This window comes from Dipodomys spectabilis, unplaced genomic scaffold, assembly GCF_019054845.1.
Source record: "Dipodomys spectabilis isolate Male_0828 unplaced genomic scaffold, ASM1905484v1 ptg000001l, whole genome shotgun sequence".
Taxonomy (NCBI): domain Eukaryota; kingdom Metazoa; phylum Chordata; class Mammalia; order Rodentia; family Heteromyidae; genus Dipodomys; species Dipodomys spectabilis.
The window spans coordinates 34,530,916-34,549,055 of NW_024870678.1; the positions used below are offsets into that span (position 1 = coordinate 34,530,916).

General features: G+C 40.0%; 2 protein-coding genes across 8 annotated transcripts in view; one reads left to right on the forward strand and one right to left on the reverse strand.

Moving 5' to 3' along the window:
* The window catches only part of Oprm1 (opioid receptor mu 1), a 125,961-nt gene that overhangs the window by 70,772 nt on the left and 37,049 nt on the right, over positions 1–18,140 (forward strand). The window lies entirely within an intron of this gene.
* Ipcef1 (interaction protein for cytohesin exchange factors 1) overlaps positions 1–18,140 on the reverse strand; it is a 151,669-nt gene that overhangs the window by 5,564 nt on the left and 127,965 nt on the right. For all 7 annotated transcript variants that reach the window (XM_042677906.1, XM_042677826.1, XM_042677772.1 and 4 more), the window contains 2 exons: positions 12,161–12,533; positions 937–1,130 (listed from right to left, as the gene is read on the reverse strand). In XM_042677906.1, coding sequence (XP_042533840.1) covers positions 937–1,130; positions 12,161–12,533 — 567 coding nt within the window. The remainder of the gene's footprint in view (positions 1–936; positions 1,131–12,160; positions 12,534–18,140) is intronic.

Genomic DNA, 18,140 nt, shown 5'->3' on the forward strand with positions numbered 1-18,140 from the left:
CTTTTTCCTTCTTGGCTTTCTTGTTGCAGCCTTCCAGTGTGCATCCGTGCCTTCTGTTTACCAACTGGGAAATACATCTGACTAACAAGGGCCACTCTGTCATCTCTTTGTGCCCTTGTCCTTTCAGATTGCTGACATTTCTTCCTGGAAAATGACTTCAGTTCTTATTGCAAAAGGACATGCACACAACAGAACTAAATAGCTAGACCGATCAAGGCTTTTCAGAATGTATAAACCTTCTGCTAATTCGGGACTATGTTACAAAGCATCCTGGCCTGCCCTTGGTCATGTTAGAATCTAAATGTGAGCCAGAATACTTTTGTCCTAAAGAACCATTTCAGTGATGGGAGGCCCTGAAAATAGCTCCAGTACATCCTGTACGCCATCCCTTCTTTCCATTGTGAAAGCATCTGCTAGTCTATTACCACAATGTATGCTTCCCGCCCCCTCCCCCCCCCCCCCCGCACCCCCCGCCTGCCTCTCATGGTGTTCCTTGGCTGTGGTATCTACAGTTGGCAATCTAGACATTTTCTCCTGAATGCAGCACAGAGGAATAAATGAACCAGCTGAAAACTCAAGGTTTTATTTGTTTTACCACCTTTTATCACTGATTGATGATCTCTGTGTCTAATCGACACACATTGAGCCAGAACAAGCCCGACACAAACAAAAGGCACATGGGCCTTGCCACCCAGGAGCTTTCCATTTGAGATTTTATATGGGTATGAAGGTCAAACCAAGGCTGACCGAGGAAAAACTGCCTCTGGCGCTTCTGTGGGGATGTTAGTGCTTCAGAAATGCCAGGGTCATCTCACCTGTACTGTATTTGTGTTCTCTGCCCTCCCCGCCACCCACCGGTGATCACTGCGATTGGCAGAACCAACCTTTCTTTTCCTCGCGTGCACAGAGTCCAACCATACTCTGCAGTCATCTTACCTTTAACGTGCTATTCAGGGTGCGGATTTTGTGCAGTTTCTCATTTATGGATGGATTTTTGCAGCGTTTAACAAAGGACTTTCTCAACTCCTTTTTGGTGGAAGGTCGCCGGTCGCCAAGAGGAGATAGACTAGCCTGCTCTAATGATTTGTAGAGCTTTTCCATCTCATCGTCTTCACATGCTTTTGTTTCTTCTATTAGAAAGACACACGGTGTAACAACAAACAGTTAATATGAAGGAGAGAACACTAGATACCGTGATCCTAAAGGGCAGCCTTACCCACAATACTATCTCAGACGTGTCATCTCCAAAAGCCATACCATTTTGTTGATAATAATATTCCCTTGTCTAACTCACCTACTGGTGATGGTACTTTACATTGCTTTTACAGTTACGAAGAGGTAGTGCTGATCTATTAATGGGGGTCACAAAATAGACACAAAATAATAATGGAGACAGGTGATAATTAGAATCATAGGACAGAGAGAACTCAAAGCCACAAATACACAGCAACCTATGTCTTGAACCTGACTCAAAGAAAAGGTAAAAGTCCTTCCAGATTGTTGAACCAAAATCAGTGCTGCCAGGAAACCCTCTCTGGTGAGTCTTGTGCCATGAATAAAACATATTGTCAAAACTTCCCTTCTGTTTTTATGTAAACACTTTGCTGAATTATAATGTCATGCGAAAGACAACTGCATTATTTTTACTTATCTTACCAAATTGTAAAAAACAAGAAAAAAAAGAAAGAAAGAAAAACACAGATTGGTAGAGACCACTTGTCTCCTTCCCTTTGGAAACAGAAGCCAAGTTAATTATTCACACCTGCCTTATCTTCTGAAGCAAAATTAATGAATTCTGTCTGATAATAAAGTGTTTCCAATGCAATTGTTATCCTTCTTTTCAAATGCCTGCTTTCAGTGTGGACCTTGATCCACATTGACACCAATGGCATTTTACGGTCTATGTCTTCTCAACTCACCAGCGTTTGGTCAAAGAAGATAACAAGTATTATTTTATGGAGGAGACAAAGCGAAGATTCTTGGAAACCAAGCAGGATGTGAGTTACAGATAAAAGCTCAGCTATCCTGTCGAGGCCCATGTGCTTTTGGACGGACTCCTGCTTGAACGTTAACAAGCTCACCATCTCCTCAGGCACTTCTTACAATGCAGGCTCTGAGTCTGTCTGGAATGTCACTGATCTTACATTTTTGACAAGCTCCCTGATGATGCTACAAATGCCAAATCATAGACCAGACTTGGGGGCAACAGAGCTGAGCTATCTTGGAGCAATTGCTCAGGTAACTCCAGCCTCAACGCATTGGAAGGGATAGGGACCAGGGTCATATGAGAAAATTGGAATCTGTCCACAAAGGAGCATTGATTTTTCTCTGTGCCATGTCCTAATCACAAGAGCATTTTTTAAAAATCTGCTTTTGTTCAAAAGACTATGTCCAGAACCCCCACTGGAAAGTGTCAAGTCCCTCAGAGGTGGACCCGAGAGGAATGTACACATATAAATCTGCTAGACTATCAACGTGTATCAAGAAGTCAGTGTTCTCTAAACTAGGACCAGACTCCTAACTTGTTAGATTAGAAAGGAATAAGTGATCAGGGCATAGTACCATACGCCTGTACCCCCAGTTACATAGAAAATGGAGGTAAAAGAATTTCCATTGGAAACCAGCCTAGCCAAAGTTAGTGTAAGATCCGATCCACAAAACCGACTAAAAGCAAAAGGAATAAACAGGGGGGTGGAGGTCGGGGAGGGGGGCAGGCCACATCGGGACTATAGTAAACCACTTGCCTGGCATGTGTAAGGTCTTGAGTTTAATCCCTAGTACTACACATAATTTATATGTATACAAATTCTATGTGTATATAATAAGATACATGTGTTAGCAAGATCTTTTTTGTGATATTAACAAATGAGGCAAAACAACCTATTTAACTAATGTTTAGAAGTTCTCTCCTTTCCAAGAGTATGTCAAGTGAAGTTGGGACGCCCGCTCATCCTCCTACATACCCAGCCTATTGTCTGCTTCTGGCAGGCCAGGATCACGTCTGCAGGCCCAGCATTTGCCTGTCAAGAACACTGTATGCAGATTATCTCTTGAAATGCTGTATTTTCAACTTCGCCTCCCCCACTAGCTTATTTTTGGTCTTCCTTGTGATTTCTAGAATGTGACTGTTTACTTTCTATTTAGAACATAAAAGCTGGCTTCAGAAGACAGGAGAGAAGTTGGTATGCCAAATTTCATCTCAGGATTTGAAAAGAAACCTTTAGAGATTGGGGGGTGGGAGGGGGGAAACAACCTATGTGATGTCTAAGAAGAGAACTCGAATCATGTGAAACATTTGGAAAGTCCTTGGTAGAGAAAACTATCTTGTCAGAGGGGGAAAAGGATCATAGAAGGTACCTGTCACTGACAGAAGAAGGAATTGTACACTCATTTGAACATTCTGGACACCTTTTATGGGTTTATAAATGTGAATTTAACACCTGATCAGAAGACTTTAACACTCTTAATGATTTTGGCAACTGCAGCACAGCAAGACTTGAAATCACAAAGACTGACATTTGAATTAGTCAACTGAGAACAAATCCCAGGAATTCAGTTAATAGTAAGAGCATCACTGACCAACAGTACCAGTATAAAGTTTTGAGGGAGCATTTCTGCATTCCCCTACATCAAGAAGAGATAACTATCCTGCACTGATCTTTTTACCAGATGGCAGGCATTGTGTTCCTTGTAATGCCAATGTTATCTCAGTATCTTTCAATGATCCTATGAGAACAGTCTCATTAACCTTGCTATAAAAGAGGGTTTAACACATAGATTCAAAATCTTGACCAAAGCCAGGCACTCGTGGCTCACACCTAGCTACTTGGGAGGCTGAGATCTGAGGATCATGGTTCAAAGCCAGTCCAGACAAGAATGTCTGTGAAACTCTCATCTCCAATAAAACACTCAGAAAACTGGAAGTGGCATTCTGGCTCAATTGGTAGAGCACTAGCCTTGAGGTGAAGAGCCACAGCACCTAGGCCCATGGTTTAGACCCACAACTGACCAAAACAAACAAACAAAAAACACAAAATCTTGACCAAAGTTATAGTGAAACACAAACCTAAGTTAGGATCCCAAAGCTAATTTTGTTAAATATTACGATATACTCTGAATGTATCTGATGCAGTTTCTTTTCATAAACCTTAGTAAAGATAATATACTTCAAATCAGACAATCTATAGTCACTGGCTGGACCACAGAGTCCAGGACTCAGATCCTTGAATACTTTACTCTGTCTCTAATGAAGTAACACACATTCAGAGCCTCGGCTGCAAACGTACCCAAACTCTGTTCCTCACAGAGGGGAATCTCTGTGTTTCCCACAGGGCACTAAATCCCAGGCTTGGAAATTCAAAAGCTATATAGCAACCAACCAAGATCAGTCCATCAGATTTGAACAATACAGCTGCAAATAATGAATAATGAACCCATTCTAATCAGGAGCAGGAGAATCATGAATACCACATGTGTTCATATTCACACACAATAAAAATATGACTGCTTAGGAAATGAGAAGCCAAAGGAGAGAGAGCACTAGTTGTAAAATAGGGGCCTGGGAAGGCATAGTAGGCAAAAGGAATCCTATAAGAAACCCAACATGTTACAAGGAAGTCATAGAGAATGCTCAAGTGTACAGGAGTATTTCCTTGGTTCTTGTGATTCTTAGAGAGAAAAAGAAATTGACACTTTGTTTGCCTCCACTTTTTTCTACTTGTCTTATATTCTCTGCTGGAATATTGTACCCATCTTCCCTTGTGTGTTTAATCTTTCTGTTATTAAGACAGTCATTAGCAGAAATACTCTTCTATAGCATTATTGCTTTCATTGATCAGAAGATCAAATCAGTCTGTCCAGTGATTTTTAATATTCTTCTTATTATGTCCAGTGATGATATAATCTTAGGTAGTGCCACTGTGCAATCATATGATAAGAGCTCTATGTTCTTGGAACAAATATTCCATTTATTTTAAAAGAATTATTCTTCTAAATATATATCTAGAATTGAGTGCAATGTTTAAAGAATACAAAATTTCTCTGTCTGAAGCTGGACACTGGTGGCTCACACCTATAATCCTAGCTGCTCAGGAGGCTGAGATCTGAGGATCATGGTTCAGAGCCAGCCTAAGCAAGAAAGTCTATGAGACTCTTATCTCCAATTATCTACCAGAAAATCAGAACTGGGACTGTGGCTCAAAGTGGTAGAGCAAAAGAGCTCAGGGACAGCACTCAGGCCCTTGAGTTCAAGCCCCATGACCAACAACAACAACAAAAATTTCTCTGCTCACATCTCAATGAAACAATAACAGTAACAAAACAAAACAAAAACCTGAAAGATAGACACAGAAAATACAAGATTTTAAAAAAATGAGGAGATGTGAATTTAATGGAAATGAACAGGAAGAAGAGATAAAAACCAACTACACTGAGGAATGCAAATCTAATACACTGTAGATAAATCTAGTGGCTATGGACTCATAAGCTGGGAATTCTACCAACCCTGTACATCCAGGATGGGGACAAGTGAGCAAAAAGATACAAATGAAGATTCAAAAGGAAGAAAAGGGTGGTGTGTATAGCACATCAAGTGAAGATCAGCAGAGCAAGAAGAAAGAAGTTACTCTAACTCAATTTTACAAGCAGAAAGCAATGACTTAAAAGCAGACAAACCCCCTAATCGTATTAAGATGAAATTCTCTTTTCTTGTGTCTGTGACTGCAATATAGTATGATCCATGATTACATATGTAGCATTACCTAAATATGTGGATATTCGGTATTCACAGGTACAATGCTTTAAAAGCAGTATCTCTGAAATGGAGCCTGTGTGTATACTTGTAATCCCAGCACTCAGGAGGCTAAGGCAAGAGGATCATGAATTCCAGGTCAGGCAGGGACACATGAACAATCATTGTTTGAAAGGAAAAAAAAAAATAGTCTTTCTTGACAAATTAATCTACACATTCAAGGAACTTTTACTTAAGTCCAAATGTGGGATGATAAATAAAACTTGAAGAGCAAACTAAAAAATTAACTGAAACAGTGCAAAGAAGAGCAGTATTCTCTGGAAAATGAAAACATACTATAAAAGTAGAATCTGATGACTGTACGGACAAAGCAATAAACAAAAAAACCAGCGGATAAATAAAAAGGCTGAAGTAAAAGATCATGCATATGTAGAAACTTCCATATTATAAAGATGACAATACAAATGGAAGGGAATGAGTCTGTGAAACAAGAAATTGAATATTCACTTCAAATCAATTACATACTTGTAATTGTTAACAAAAAAGCCATTAATTTTTAATACTTATTTTTAATTTAATATTTAATTTATTTTGATTTTTATTTAATATTTAATTAGAATGCATTAATAGACAATATGAGTGAGGGCTGGGAAGGTGGCTCAGTGGTAGAGTGCTTGCCTTGCATGCCTGAGGCCCTGGGTTCGATTCCTCAGCACCACATAAGCAAAAACAAAAAAGCCGGAAGTAGTGCTGTGGCTCAAGTGGTAGAGCGCTAGCCTTGAGCTGAAGAGCTGAGGGACAGCGACCAGGCCCAGAGTTCAGGCCCCACGACCGGACCCCTCCAAAAAAAAGAAAATATGAGTGAATATTATAGACAGATATAAAATTTGTCTTCCTAGCCTGGCATCAGTGGCCCATGCCTGTAATTCTAGCTACTCACAAGGCTGAGATCTGAAGATTACGGTCCAGAGCTAGCCCAGGCAGGAAAGCAAAAGCCGAAAAGCTAGAAGTGAAGCTGTGACTCTAGTGGTACAGTGCCAAATGTGAGTGAAAAAATGCAGGGATATAAACATATACATATACATGTAGCATATATACATATATAGTGCACACAATATACATCTCTGTACAGATATGTATATATTTCATATCTTCCTATTTTTAGTTGAATGAGCAAAAGTTAAAGTCTGGTCTTGATATGAAAATAGAAGCATTGTAACTCTTGATGAGAGAATACTGATACAATTTCTTTCTTTTAGTTTTTGTTTTCTTTGTACTTTTATAGAGATATAATTGACAAAATTATATGATTCTTAAAGTATACAGAACCATGAACACACATATGTACATATATGTTGTGTGTATATGTATAGTGGGATGATTACCAGAATCAACTTAATCCACACATACAGCCTAGTGACATTTTTTTAAATAACTTGTTTTGTGATCGCCACACATAAACAAATTTTAAGTATGCTGTTAAGTGCTGCTAACTATAGTTACCATGGTGTACATTAGTTTCCCTAAACTCATTCAACTTATAACTGAGGCTGAAAACACACTTTCTGTGTATCTCAACATTTTATGTGTTATAGTCTAAACAAGATGATGTCATCAAAACTACCTCAAAAGAAATAATAGCACTAATGCATAATGTGATACATATAAGAAAGTTCTGTAGGGGCTGGGAAGGTGGCTCAGTGGTAGAGTGCTTGCCGTGCATGCCTGAGGCCCTGGGTTCGATTCCTCAGCACCACATAAGCAAAAAGAAAAAAAGCCAGAAGTGGCACTATGGCTCAGGTGGTAGAGCGCTAGCCTTGAGCTGAAGAGCTGTGGGATAGCGCCCAGGCCCAGAGTTCAGGCCCCACAACTGGACCCCCCCCCCCCAAAAAAAAAGCAAGTTCTGTATTACTCTTTATAATGGTGACAAATTAACATCTTAAATTCCTATCAACTGAAGAATAGCTGGCAAGACTGAATTGGTAAAAGCACTATAACACAGAAAACTGTGCTATTATAAAACAGTAATGAGACAGATCTGTTTGTACTAACGAGGAAGGTTTTTATGAGGGGAAAATCAAACTATAAATAACTATGCATAATGTTTGTATTTAATATAAAACCTTGCCAGGCATCAGTGGCTCACACCAGCAGGAAAGTCCATGAGATTCTTACCTCCAATAAACTATTCAAAAAAGCCAGAAGTAGCACTGTGACTCAAGTGGTGGAGCTAAGCTCAGAGCCAGTGCCCAGGTCCAGAGTTCAAGCCCCAGGACCAGCAAAATAAATAAATAAATAAAACCTAGTGTATTGTATCTATATATCTGTATTAGTACATAGAAAAATAGACTCAGATCTGGCAGCACATATTTATAACATCAGCTCTTAGAAGGTAGATGCAGGAAAATCTTGAGTTTGAGATATACCTGGGTTGCAAAACAAGACATTGCCTTAAACAGAGAATAAAGAGATTGAAAAGCTCAAAATATCAAAGAAATAAATACAGTTGAAAGCAGTCCTCACATAGTAGATAAAATGGAAGATAATTTTAGTGCTGGAAGACAAGATAAACACTATAGACAAACCAGGAGAGGACAAAAAGAATTTGGTACCCTGGGTACCAATTTAGCTGAATTAGGAAAGGGAAGGGGAAACAACAAAATGGTGAGACAAAGGACAAAGGAGGACCCAAGGCAACAGTGATACTCTCAAGAGAATATGTTGGAAATAATCTGTACAACTTGGGAAGGAGGGAGGAGGAAGGAGGAGAGGGAAAATGGGAGAACAATGAGGGAGGGAGTAACAAGTTGACAAGAAATGTACTCACTACCTTACTTACGTTACTGTAACCCCTTTGTACAACACTTGACGATAAAATTTTTAAAAAAACAATAAAAGAAAGTATGATATAAGAACTCTAGGAATCCATTTTAAAGACCAAACCTATGAATCATAGGCATAGGAGAAGTACTAGCCTAAGGCATGGGAAATATATTTAACCAAAGAATAGCAGAGTTCTAAAAATCTTTAAAAAGAGATGTTTATCCAAGTTCAGGAAATCTTTAGAACTGCAGAACCCCACACTCCCAAAAAAAGGAAATAAAAGAATAGAGACCCCACCACCACCACGGTATATTATAATTAAGGCATTAGAGACAAGAACAAGAATACTGAAAGATGGCTGCAAGAGAGATGTGCCAAGTCAACTGTAAACTGAAGTCCATCACAACAAGAGTAGATCTCTCCATGAAAACCAAAATCAAGAAGATTATGGAATTATATATTTAAAGCAGTAACAGAACACAACGATTATCTAGATTACTCCATCCAGTATCGCTATCATTCATAACTAAGGACCAACAAAATATTCCCATGATAAATAACAACTAAAGCATGATCTCTGTTCTTGCTGTGCTGTGTTGAAAGCTAGGACAGAATCCCTAGAGCTCGGGAAGTCTGAAACTCTCAGTGTAGAAAAGAAAAAGGATACAATTAACACCCTTTTGTGGTTTTTTTTTTTTTAATAGCTTATACTACAGGAAGAAATGTCTAAGATGTTTAAAAGGATATTTAAATTCAGTATAAAATTCTACCAACCACAATTTTAATTGTATACTAACTGCAAAATATTTCTCTCCTTGTCTAAATAAAAGAAAGGCTATAATACATGCTGTCTGCTTGTCTCAGGACTCAGTTATTAACCTTTAAGAATCTTCCCTGGGATAAATGCATGTTCCTCCAGCAAGTGCCTCTGGTGACTAGGACTTAATCTTCTCAAATTTTAACTTCTACCTTGGATCTTATTGAAAACTTCAATCCCTGATTGAAAAAGACCCTGAAAAATGGTTCACACCCAAGAATCTTAGGGCTTTTTAATTACATTGACAATTAAGTGAATTATTATTTTTAGAAGTCACAAAAATGAAAAGCTACCTTCTTCTCCAACACACAATGACACATTAAAAAACAAAAAGCTCAATGTGCAACTTGATTACTCAACAGCAACTCATCACAAACCCAGGCAACGATTGGGCTGCTGTTTCCATGGAGACGACTTTAGGTGGTTCATCTCTTTTGGGAATTTAACCAAATCCCTGGCAGCAGGGGGAAATCATCACCAGAAATCTGTAACATATGGCAGCTGCCAACAAATCAGTGAGGAGGGAAAAGTTGTTTCATTTTCCCTTCATCTCTGCCCAGGGAAATACCTTCACTCCAAGCTGTCTGAAGACACATGCAGAATTTGCTGGTCACTCCACATGTAACTCAAACTTAAGTAATATCAGGTTTCCTCATTCTTAGACTGAGAGAGACTGGTCCCCAGCCAGGCTTTCAGCCCATTTAGTTCCTGAACCACGTTTATACACAGCCAACAACTGCAGGCATCTTCTCATGACTCTCATATTAATCCTAAAGGATAAATCTCAGCCTCCAGGGTTTTCCCTCAGGACAAAATGTAAATGGAACTTTAGTATCTCTGAGGCTTTTGGAGCTTTGCTTATCAAGTAAGGTGTGGCTATATCTTTGTGCACATGGAAACCTTTTTTACCTCTATTTCTAGTCTGATTGTGAATATGAGTTCTTAATAGGGAAATAATGGATGTCACACTTTTATTATTTTATTAAGTTCAAGTAATCCTATGTCTGAAGAGATCTTCTAAGCATTAAGCTAGAAGGCATCTAGATCAAGGTGCCTGGATTCTCTCTTTGGTAAATCTTCCCAAGAACAAAAACTGATCCATGTGCAATGTGTAATCAGCGTTTGAGGAAAGCTGTCATTTCCATATGAACAAACAACTCTGAGGATGGAGATGTGTGAACTTTTCAAGGAGCTTACTCTATCTGAACAGCTCAGAATGTTTCTTAACATTTCTCAAGCAGAACCTGAACCTGAATCTACACCTTTTTCACTTGTACCACTGACCAGTTTCCTACTCTCAAGGAACCACAGCTGACTCCACTACTCTGCACCAAAGCTCCTCACAACCTCACAAACGCAAAGCCACCCCAGATCTATCTAGTCAGTCCTCACAGTCCAATTTCCATTCCTTTATTTTCTTCAGTGATGTTGTCTCCTTTTGCTTTTCTACTTACTCTACCACTATCCCCTTCTAGAAATGACTTCCTCCACTGAAGTTTTTCTGATGTACAATAGAAAGTAGTACTAGATTGGGGGTACAGAACAAAAGTGGCCAGGCAGGTAACCCAAGTACCTTAGGGAATGATGACAGCTGGGGTGACCTGGAGAAGATATTACCAACCTGATTGCTCTAATTCACGCTCACATACTTGGAAGCACCACACACACACACGTACATACACACTGCATACTCATAGAGAGAGAGGGACAGAGAGAGAGACAAATCAATCTGCAGTTGTAACCCTTGACCTAAATTTTTCTCAAACCAAAAATTATAATAATAGGATGCCTCTGAAAATTTGAGAACTGAAAGATACCATCTTTGATTTTAAGCGAGGTGAGCATATCCAGTTATGTCATTAGAGAACACTGGATAGCTATTACAGCAATACTGCACAGCCACTTTCTACGGATAGTACAGTAAGAAAACACAACCCAAGTTCACTGATCCACACCTTACATCAGATAAGCCTATTTTACCCACAAATGAAGACTCAACATTCAGAAAAGGCACATGACCGAATAATACTACAAGGAGGCTAGACCTGAACAAAAGAAAAGGAATAACTATCTTATATATTTTTAAATTCACATGATTAATTTCTGCATGCCCTTACTCCTTGGTTTTTTGTTAAGACTTAAAATGTTTTCCAAAAAGGTAAGCTGCGCTTTCTTTTGGGGTTTGTTGGTTGGCTGGCTGTTTTGCTTTCTCCTTTGGTGTGGTTTTGCCCGTGGTAGATGCGCACTGTCACTTCCTATCTTCCATCTCTCTCCTTCACACCTAAAGGGGTTAGCATGCCATGTAGATCCATCCTTCCACTGATCACACAGGTGAACTCAGGAGCCAATGGCCAGGACTAATACCATCTCGGAGTATCTAGGAGGGTGGTGGTTCTCAACATAGTTAGAGCCATCAAAGAGAAATTATGAATCTTAGACTACAGATTTAATCACCACTATGTTCCAGAGAAAAGGATATGAATGAAGAAAAAGAGTTCATGTTTTTCTCGAATTGGTGGAGAAGTATCATTAACGAACAAATGTCTTATGGCCCTAGAGCATTTGGTGAGTCACATTCAACAGCCAGCAATTATTGACCCGGCATATATCTTTGTCACAGGCAAGTTCTACAAAAGCAACCCTAGGCCCAGGCCCAAGAGCTGTTTAATGATTGAGTCACCATTGATGAGTTGAAACATTCTGGTTACAGACTCACATAATAAACCTACCAATATTCAGTTTATAGACAAGTAGATGCATTTTTGGTTTACCTCTATCTGTCATCCTTGATCCAGTAGATTTGTCTGGGATGGTCAGATGGTCTTGATTGCTACTCAATGAAGATGTGTCATCACTAGACAAAGAGTTCAAAAACCCACTTTCTGAGACAATGGAGCTGTTTTCGGAGGCCCTGTGACTGTGTGCCTCTGAGGGCCGTGCCGGCTCATGGACCTGTACAGCAAACATCGGGGGCTGCCCCACATCTTCGGCTGCAGGTGAGCTGTTAGCGATGTCAAGCCAGGACTGCCTTTCTTTGGATGCCGAGGAAGAAAAGCTGCTGGGTGTCTTTATTTTACTCTCCAAAGAGGAGCAGCTAGAGGCCGCACCCAGCTTGGGTGAGGATGAAGATGCTTGCCGGGCAGTCTGTGTTCCACAAACAAAACAAAACAAAAGAGAATACAAGAAAATGGTGATTAAGCCATCCCTCTCCTCTGCTCCTGTCTAACAAGAGCCCCTCAGTGTTGCTTCAAGAGGAGAGCAAGCAGGAATAGACGTTTACAAAGATGAAGGTGTAATGTTTATTTTGGCACGACAACTCCCAGGTGTCATTCTCTGGAGAAGATTTGTGTAACTTTGCATTCACCATTCGAAGTTCTGAAAAGTCTCCACATCACAATTTACCATACTTTTCAGTCCTCTCTAGATATTTAAAAGGCTTTTTTGAAGCATTCTTTAGAATTTTTTTTTTTTTTTTTTTTTTTGTCTTTCATGGGGCCTGAACTCTGGGCCTAAGCACTGTCCCTCAGCTCTTCAATTCAAGGCTAGCGCTCTACCACTTGAGCCACAGTGCCACTTCTGGCTTTTTCTGCTTATATGGTACTGAGGAATTGAACCTAGGTCCTCATGCATGCAAGACTATCACTCTGCCACTGAGCCACCTTCCCAGCCCTTCTTTAGAATATTAAAATGTGCCTTGAGCAAACAAAATAAAGTGTAACATATCAATGAATTCATACTGATAGAGCAAAAACCTTTATAAACATGATAAGGAAGGAAGGAAGAAAAGCAGGAAGGAAGGAAGGAAGGAAGGAAGGAAGGAAGGAAGGAAGGAAGGAAGGAAGGAAGGAAGGAAGGAAGGAAGGGAGGGAGGGAGGGAGGGAGGGAAGGAGGGAGGGAGGGAGGGAGCAAAGGAGGGAGGGAGGGAGCAAAGGAGGGAGGGAGGGAGGGAGGGAAGAAGGGGAGAAAGAGAAATGGAGAGAAAGAGAAAAGGGAAAAGAGAGAGGAGGGGGCTGAAGTGTGGCTCGCTGGTAGAACATCTATCTACCATGCAAGTAGACCCTGGATTTGAGTCCTAGCGCTACCAGAAAATAAGTAAACAAAAAGGGAAAGAGAAAAAGTCAAAGCTGGAGCCAGACAGGAAGCCAAATCCTGTTAAGTTAGTGAGATCTGTGAGGTGAACAAAACACCCACATTTTAAACTCTGAATATTAACTACATATTTCTCAGCACTGGCCAAGGTCACCTCATAATACTCAAGCTAGGTGAGATGTCAACCCTAATTCTTTGATCATTTTAAAACTTGGACAAAAATCTCACAACAAAATACCTTTATAGCCTCTTAATTCATTAGAGGGAAAACCAAGAGCTGCAGCACCGTCAAAGGAACAGTTACAACACGAGGCCCTGACTGCAGGCCCTAAGGCACAGTCCACAGGAAAAAGGCCGCTCCTGGCAACACAGTGACAGGGAAACCATCAAATACCGTGTCACTAGGAACTCTCTTGGAACAGACTCCATTTACTCTGAGATTTTACCCTTGCTATGCTGGGTTTTTTGTTTGTTTGGTTTTTAGTTTGGGGTTTGGGGTTTGTTTTTTTGGTTTTTGTGGTTTTCTTTCGTTTGGGTTTTTTTTTTCGGTTTGGGTTTGGGTTTTTTCGCTAGTCCTGGGGCTTGAACTCAGAGCCTGGGCACTATCCCTGAGCTTCTTTGTACTCAAAGCTAGCTTTCTGCCACTTGAACCATTGTGCCACTTGTGGCTATTTCTGAGTAGAGTCTCATGGACTTTTCTGCCTGGGCTGTCTTTAAACCCCAATCCTCAGATCTCAGCTTCCTGAATAGCTAGGATTACAGGCATAAAGCACTGGTGCCTAGTTCCTTGCTTCATTTTGACTCTGAAACAGATGCCTTTGTTAAAAAAAAATGGGGGAAGGGACAGAGGGTGGTACTATACATAACTTTTGTCTTTAGGAAGTTTCCAGTTTTAATAGCCAAAGAAAGAGAGCAGTTCTCATGGGCCACATAGAGAGTCTAGCCTGACTTCATAGCAATAAATAAATAAACAACAACAAAGAGAAAAAGATAGCAACTCTATGCCGTTCTTCCATTTTTAATTTTATGTGAGCAATAGAATTAAGTATCTAGACTCCAGTGTGCTCTGGTTACCCTCCATCTCCCGCAGCAGAAAGCAAAGAACGTCATGCTTCTGTTCCATGACAGCACGATTATCCCATTACCATGTAGCTGTCACGCTCTCCCGTCCGTTTCAAGCATGCAAAGCTCGGAGGAAGTGGCAGAATGGCCACTAACGAGAGAGACCGAAGTGCAAAACTTCCAACACCTGAGAGCCACTGCAACTAACTCAGAATGATCAACTCTTCTACAAATCAGTGTAGTCCTATGAATCTTGTAGGTTTGAAGCTCTGACTGGTATTGGGGGAAAAAAGTAAATAGTTAACTATTGTGTGTCCATTAGACTATGTGGGCAAAATAATCCATACATCTACTTAAGTATTGTGACATTAAAATGACTACTGGAGATATAAACTATTTAAGGTTCCTACTTAAGATATATAACCTTCTCCTTGGTGAAAGATTAGCTGGAGCTCTACCACTTGAACCATTCCTCCTGCCCTTTGTTAATATATTGGCGCAGATATGAAATTCGTGAGTGAATTGGAAACTGGCTACCTTAAATAATCTGGACCACTTAACAACTTAAAGATCAATGATCTATAACTCACTAAATAATGTCTTACTTATCTGGAAGAAGGGGTGAAGAACTTGTCCAAACAAAATCCAGGAGAAATTTACCTAAAATGAGGGTCTACAAAATAAATATTTGCAAAATAAATATAAAAAAAAAACATGTATGCTTGTACAAGACGCTATGTTGAAAATGAACTTTACAATTTAGGTGGGGGGGGAGTGTAGTTGTGGAGATGGGAGGGAAGGGATGGTAGGGGAAACACAAAGGAGGAAGTAACAATGCTTGATGAGAAATGTACTCATTACCTTGCTCATGTAATTGTAATCCCTCTGTACAGCATTTTCACAATAAAAAACTTATTTAAAAACAAAAAACAAAACACATCTATGCTGGCTTTGTCCTGACACCTTGTCCTATTATGGGCTTTTGGGGTAAAATTAAGCTTCAATGTGACCCACTTCCTGTTTCAAAAAAGAGACAGAGCCTGAGCTTTCCCCATTGCTCCTTCTGTTTTTGCTTTAATTGGATTAGAGCAAAACAGGAGAAAGGTTCATTACATTATTTCCTCAAAATTTTCTAAATCTCAGAATTGTACTTAAAGTCAGGTGCCAGTGGCTCACACCTGTAATCCCAGCTACTCAGGAGGCTGAGATCTGAGGCTCATGGTTTGAAGCCAGCTGGGACAGGAAGGTCCATGAGTCGCTTAACTCCAATTAATCACCAGAAAACTAGAAGTAGCAGTGTGGCTCAAAGTAGTAGAGCAGTAGCCTTGAGTGAAAAAGCTCAGGGACAGCACCCATCCCTGAGTTCAAGCCCCATGACTGACAAAAAAGAAAAAAAGAATTGCACTTAAAGACTAAAAAACCCAGCTACGAAGTGTTATTCAATTTAAAAAAAAAAAACATTTTTTACCATGCACCAGGTAATATTTGTAGATTAGATTTTTAAAGTGAGAAAAGAAGAGTGAGCAACAAAATGAAAAGAATGGAGCTGCAAGGAAGAAAAGAGTCTTAGAGGAAGGAAAAAGAAATTCAGAAAAACTGTATTTGTTAAGAGGATTTTCATTGCTTAAGAGATTGACAATGCAAAAATCAAAATGAACCAGGTCATCATTCTACAAGGTTCAATAATGGTATGGGAACATGCCTTACAGAAAGTACAGTGTTAAGGCATGAGGTTTTATAGCTGCTAATCATCAATGCCAAGCACAGAACTCAGCCGTCCATGTAATATACTCATAAACCTCCCCAGCAAATGAAATAAAGGTAGAGATGGTCAACAGTCTTGGTTCTCCACTCTCTGTCTGCTTTGGCTAATATGAGTCTAACTTTCATGGTCAGAACTATGCCTTCTATGCAGGCAGCCTGCTCTAATAGCTCCCTCTATCAGGGTCTCCCATCCCTCCAGGTAGCTACACTTGGTGCTCTTAGTCTTCTATCCCAACAGGTGGAACATCATTTTATTTGTCAGCTTCTATTGTGATCGCTGATTGACTTAATTTTTTGTGAGTTACTTGAGAACAGGCTGTTTTTAGAGTCATTTTTACACTTCCATTTTTGCCTCTGTGCCTGACACACAGTTGGTAATGAGCTGCTGCCAGCAAAGAATGGAACAGAAAGCCAGTTATGTGGACAAAAGTGCCGCAGAGTGCTTAAATATCTTCTTGAGGAGCTCTTAGAAGTCATCCACAAAATGTTAACTGCGATTTATCTTAATTCCAGCATCAACTAGGTTACAGTCCCACAAACGTTCACACAATCGTTTTCTTATGCCCTTTCTAGTTATTCAGCAACAGCTGAAAAGTTCATTGATGGGATTTTTTTTCAGTTGTAGGCTTGAACTCTGGGCCTGGGCGCTGTCCCTCAGCTCTTCAGCTCAAGGCTAGCACCCAACTTGAGCTACATCACCACTCCCCGTTTTCTAGTGGTTTATTGGAGATAAGAGTCTCACAGACTTTCCTGCCCAGGCTGGCTTTGAACTGTGATCCTTGGAGCTCAGCCTCTTGAGTGACTAGGATTACAGGCATGAGTGATGGGTTTCACACAATCTTAAACAGAATGATTTTTATCTAATTAGAGAAATGATGATTTTATGTGGTATGCTTCATTTAGAAATATTTGAGTTTGAAATATTTTATCTTTATTGCAAAATAGACATTTTAAAGGATCTTAATTTTAACTCAGAGATTGCATGATGAAATGAAGGCATTAAACTTGATTTTCAAATTCTCTCTATAAGAGATTTTTGTTTATTGGAGACACTTAATTCAAATGGTTATTAGTTCTTAACGCCTTTTTTCTTTGCATTGTTTCAAACCACGAGTTTGCCCCTGGTGAAAAATAGTTTAAAATAACACCCAAAGCCTGTAATTAAGAAGTGATTCAGACGATAAATCCTAAACATTCATGGAAGAACACAAAGAAAGAAAGAAAGAAAGAGAGAGAAAGAGAGAGGGAAGGAGGGAGGGAGGGAGGGAGGGAGGAAGGAAGGAAGGAAGGAAGGAAGGAAGGAAGGAAGGAAGGAAGGAAGGAAGGAAGGAAGGAAGGAAGGGAGGGAGGGAGGGAGGGAGGGAGGAAGGAAGGAAGGAAGGAAAGAAGGAAGGAGGAAGGGAAAGGCAAATAAATTATTTAGCAAAAGAGAAATATTTTAGAACTCCATATCATAAGACTAAACAAGAAGAAAAGGAAGGAACATACACAGACTTTCTTTCCTTCTATTGGTCATATTAATAATAGCAAACCAGTCCATTGTTTTTTCCCACTCCGAGGCAATGTACCTGTATCTCTCCCCTCGGCTCTCTTCCCTAGGCCTCTATAGCAGACTCCTTCTGTCGCTGACTTTGTACTTGACCTTGGGTGGTGCACTGACAGCAGAGCCATGCATCACTCCACGCTCTTGAATCCAAGTGATGTTGGAGATGTCTCCTTACCTCCCAGTCCTGCGCCTCCTTCATTGTGAATCCCCTTGGCCCAGGCATCCTCCAGTTGACACCAAGAATATATCTCAAGTATAAAACAGGTGGTAATATTTCTCTGCCTCACGTC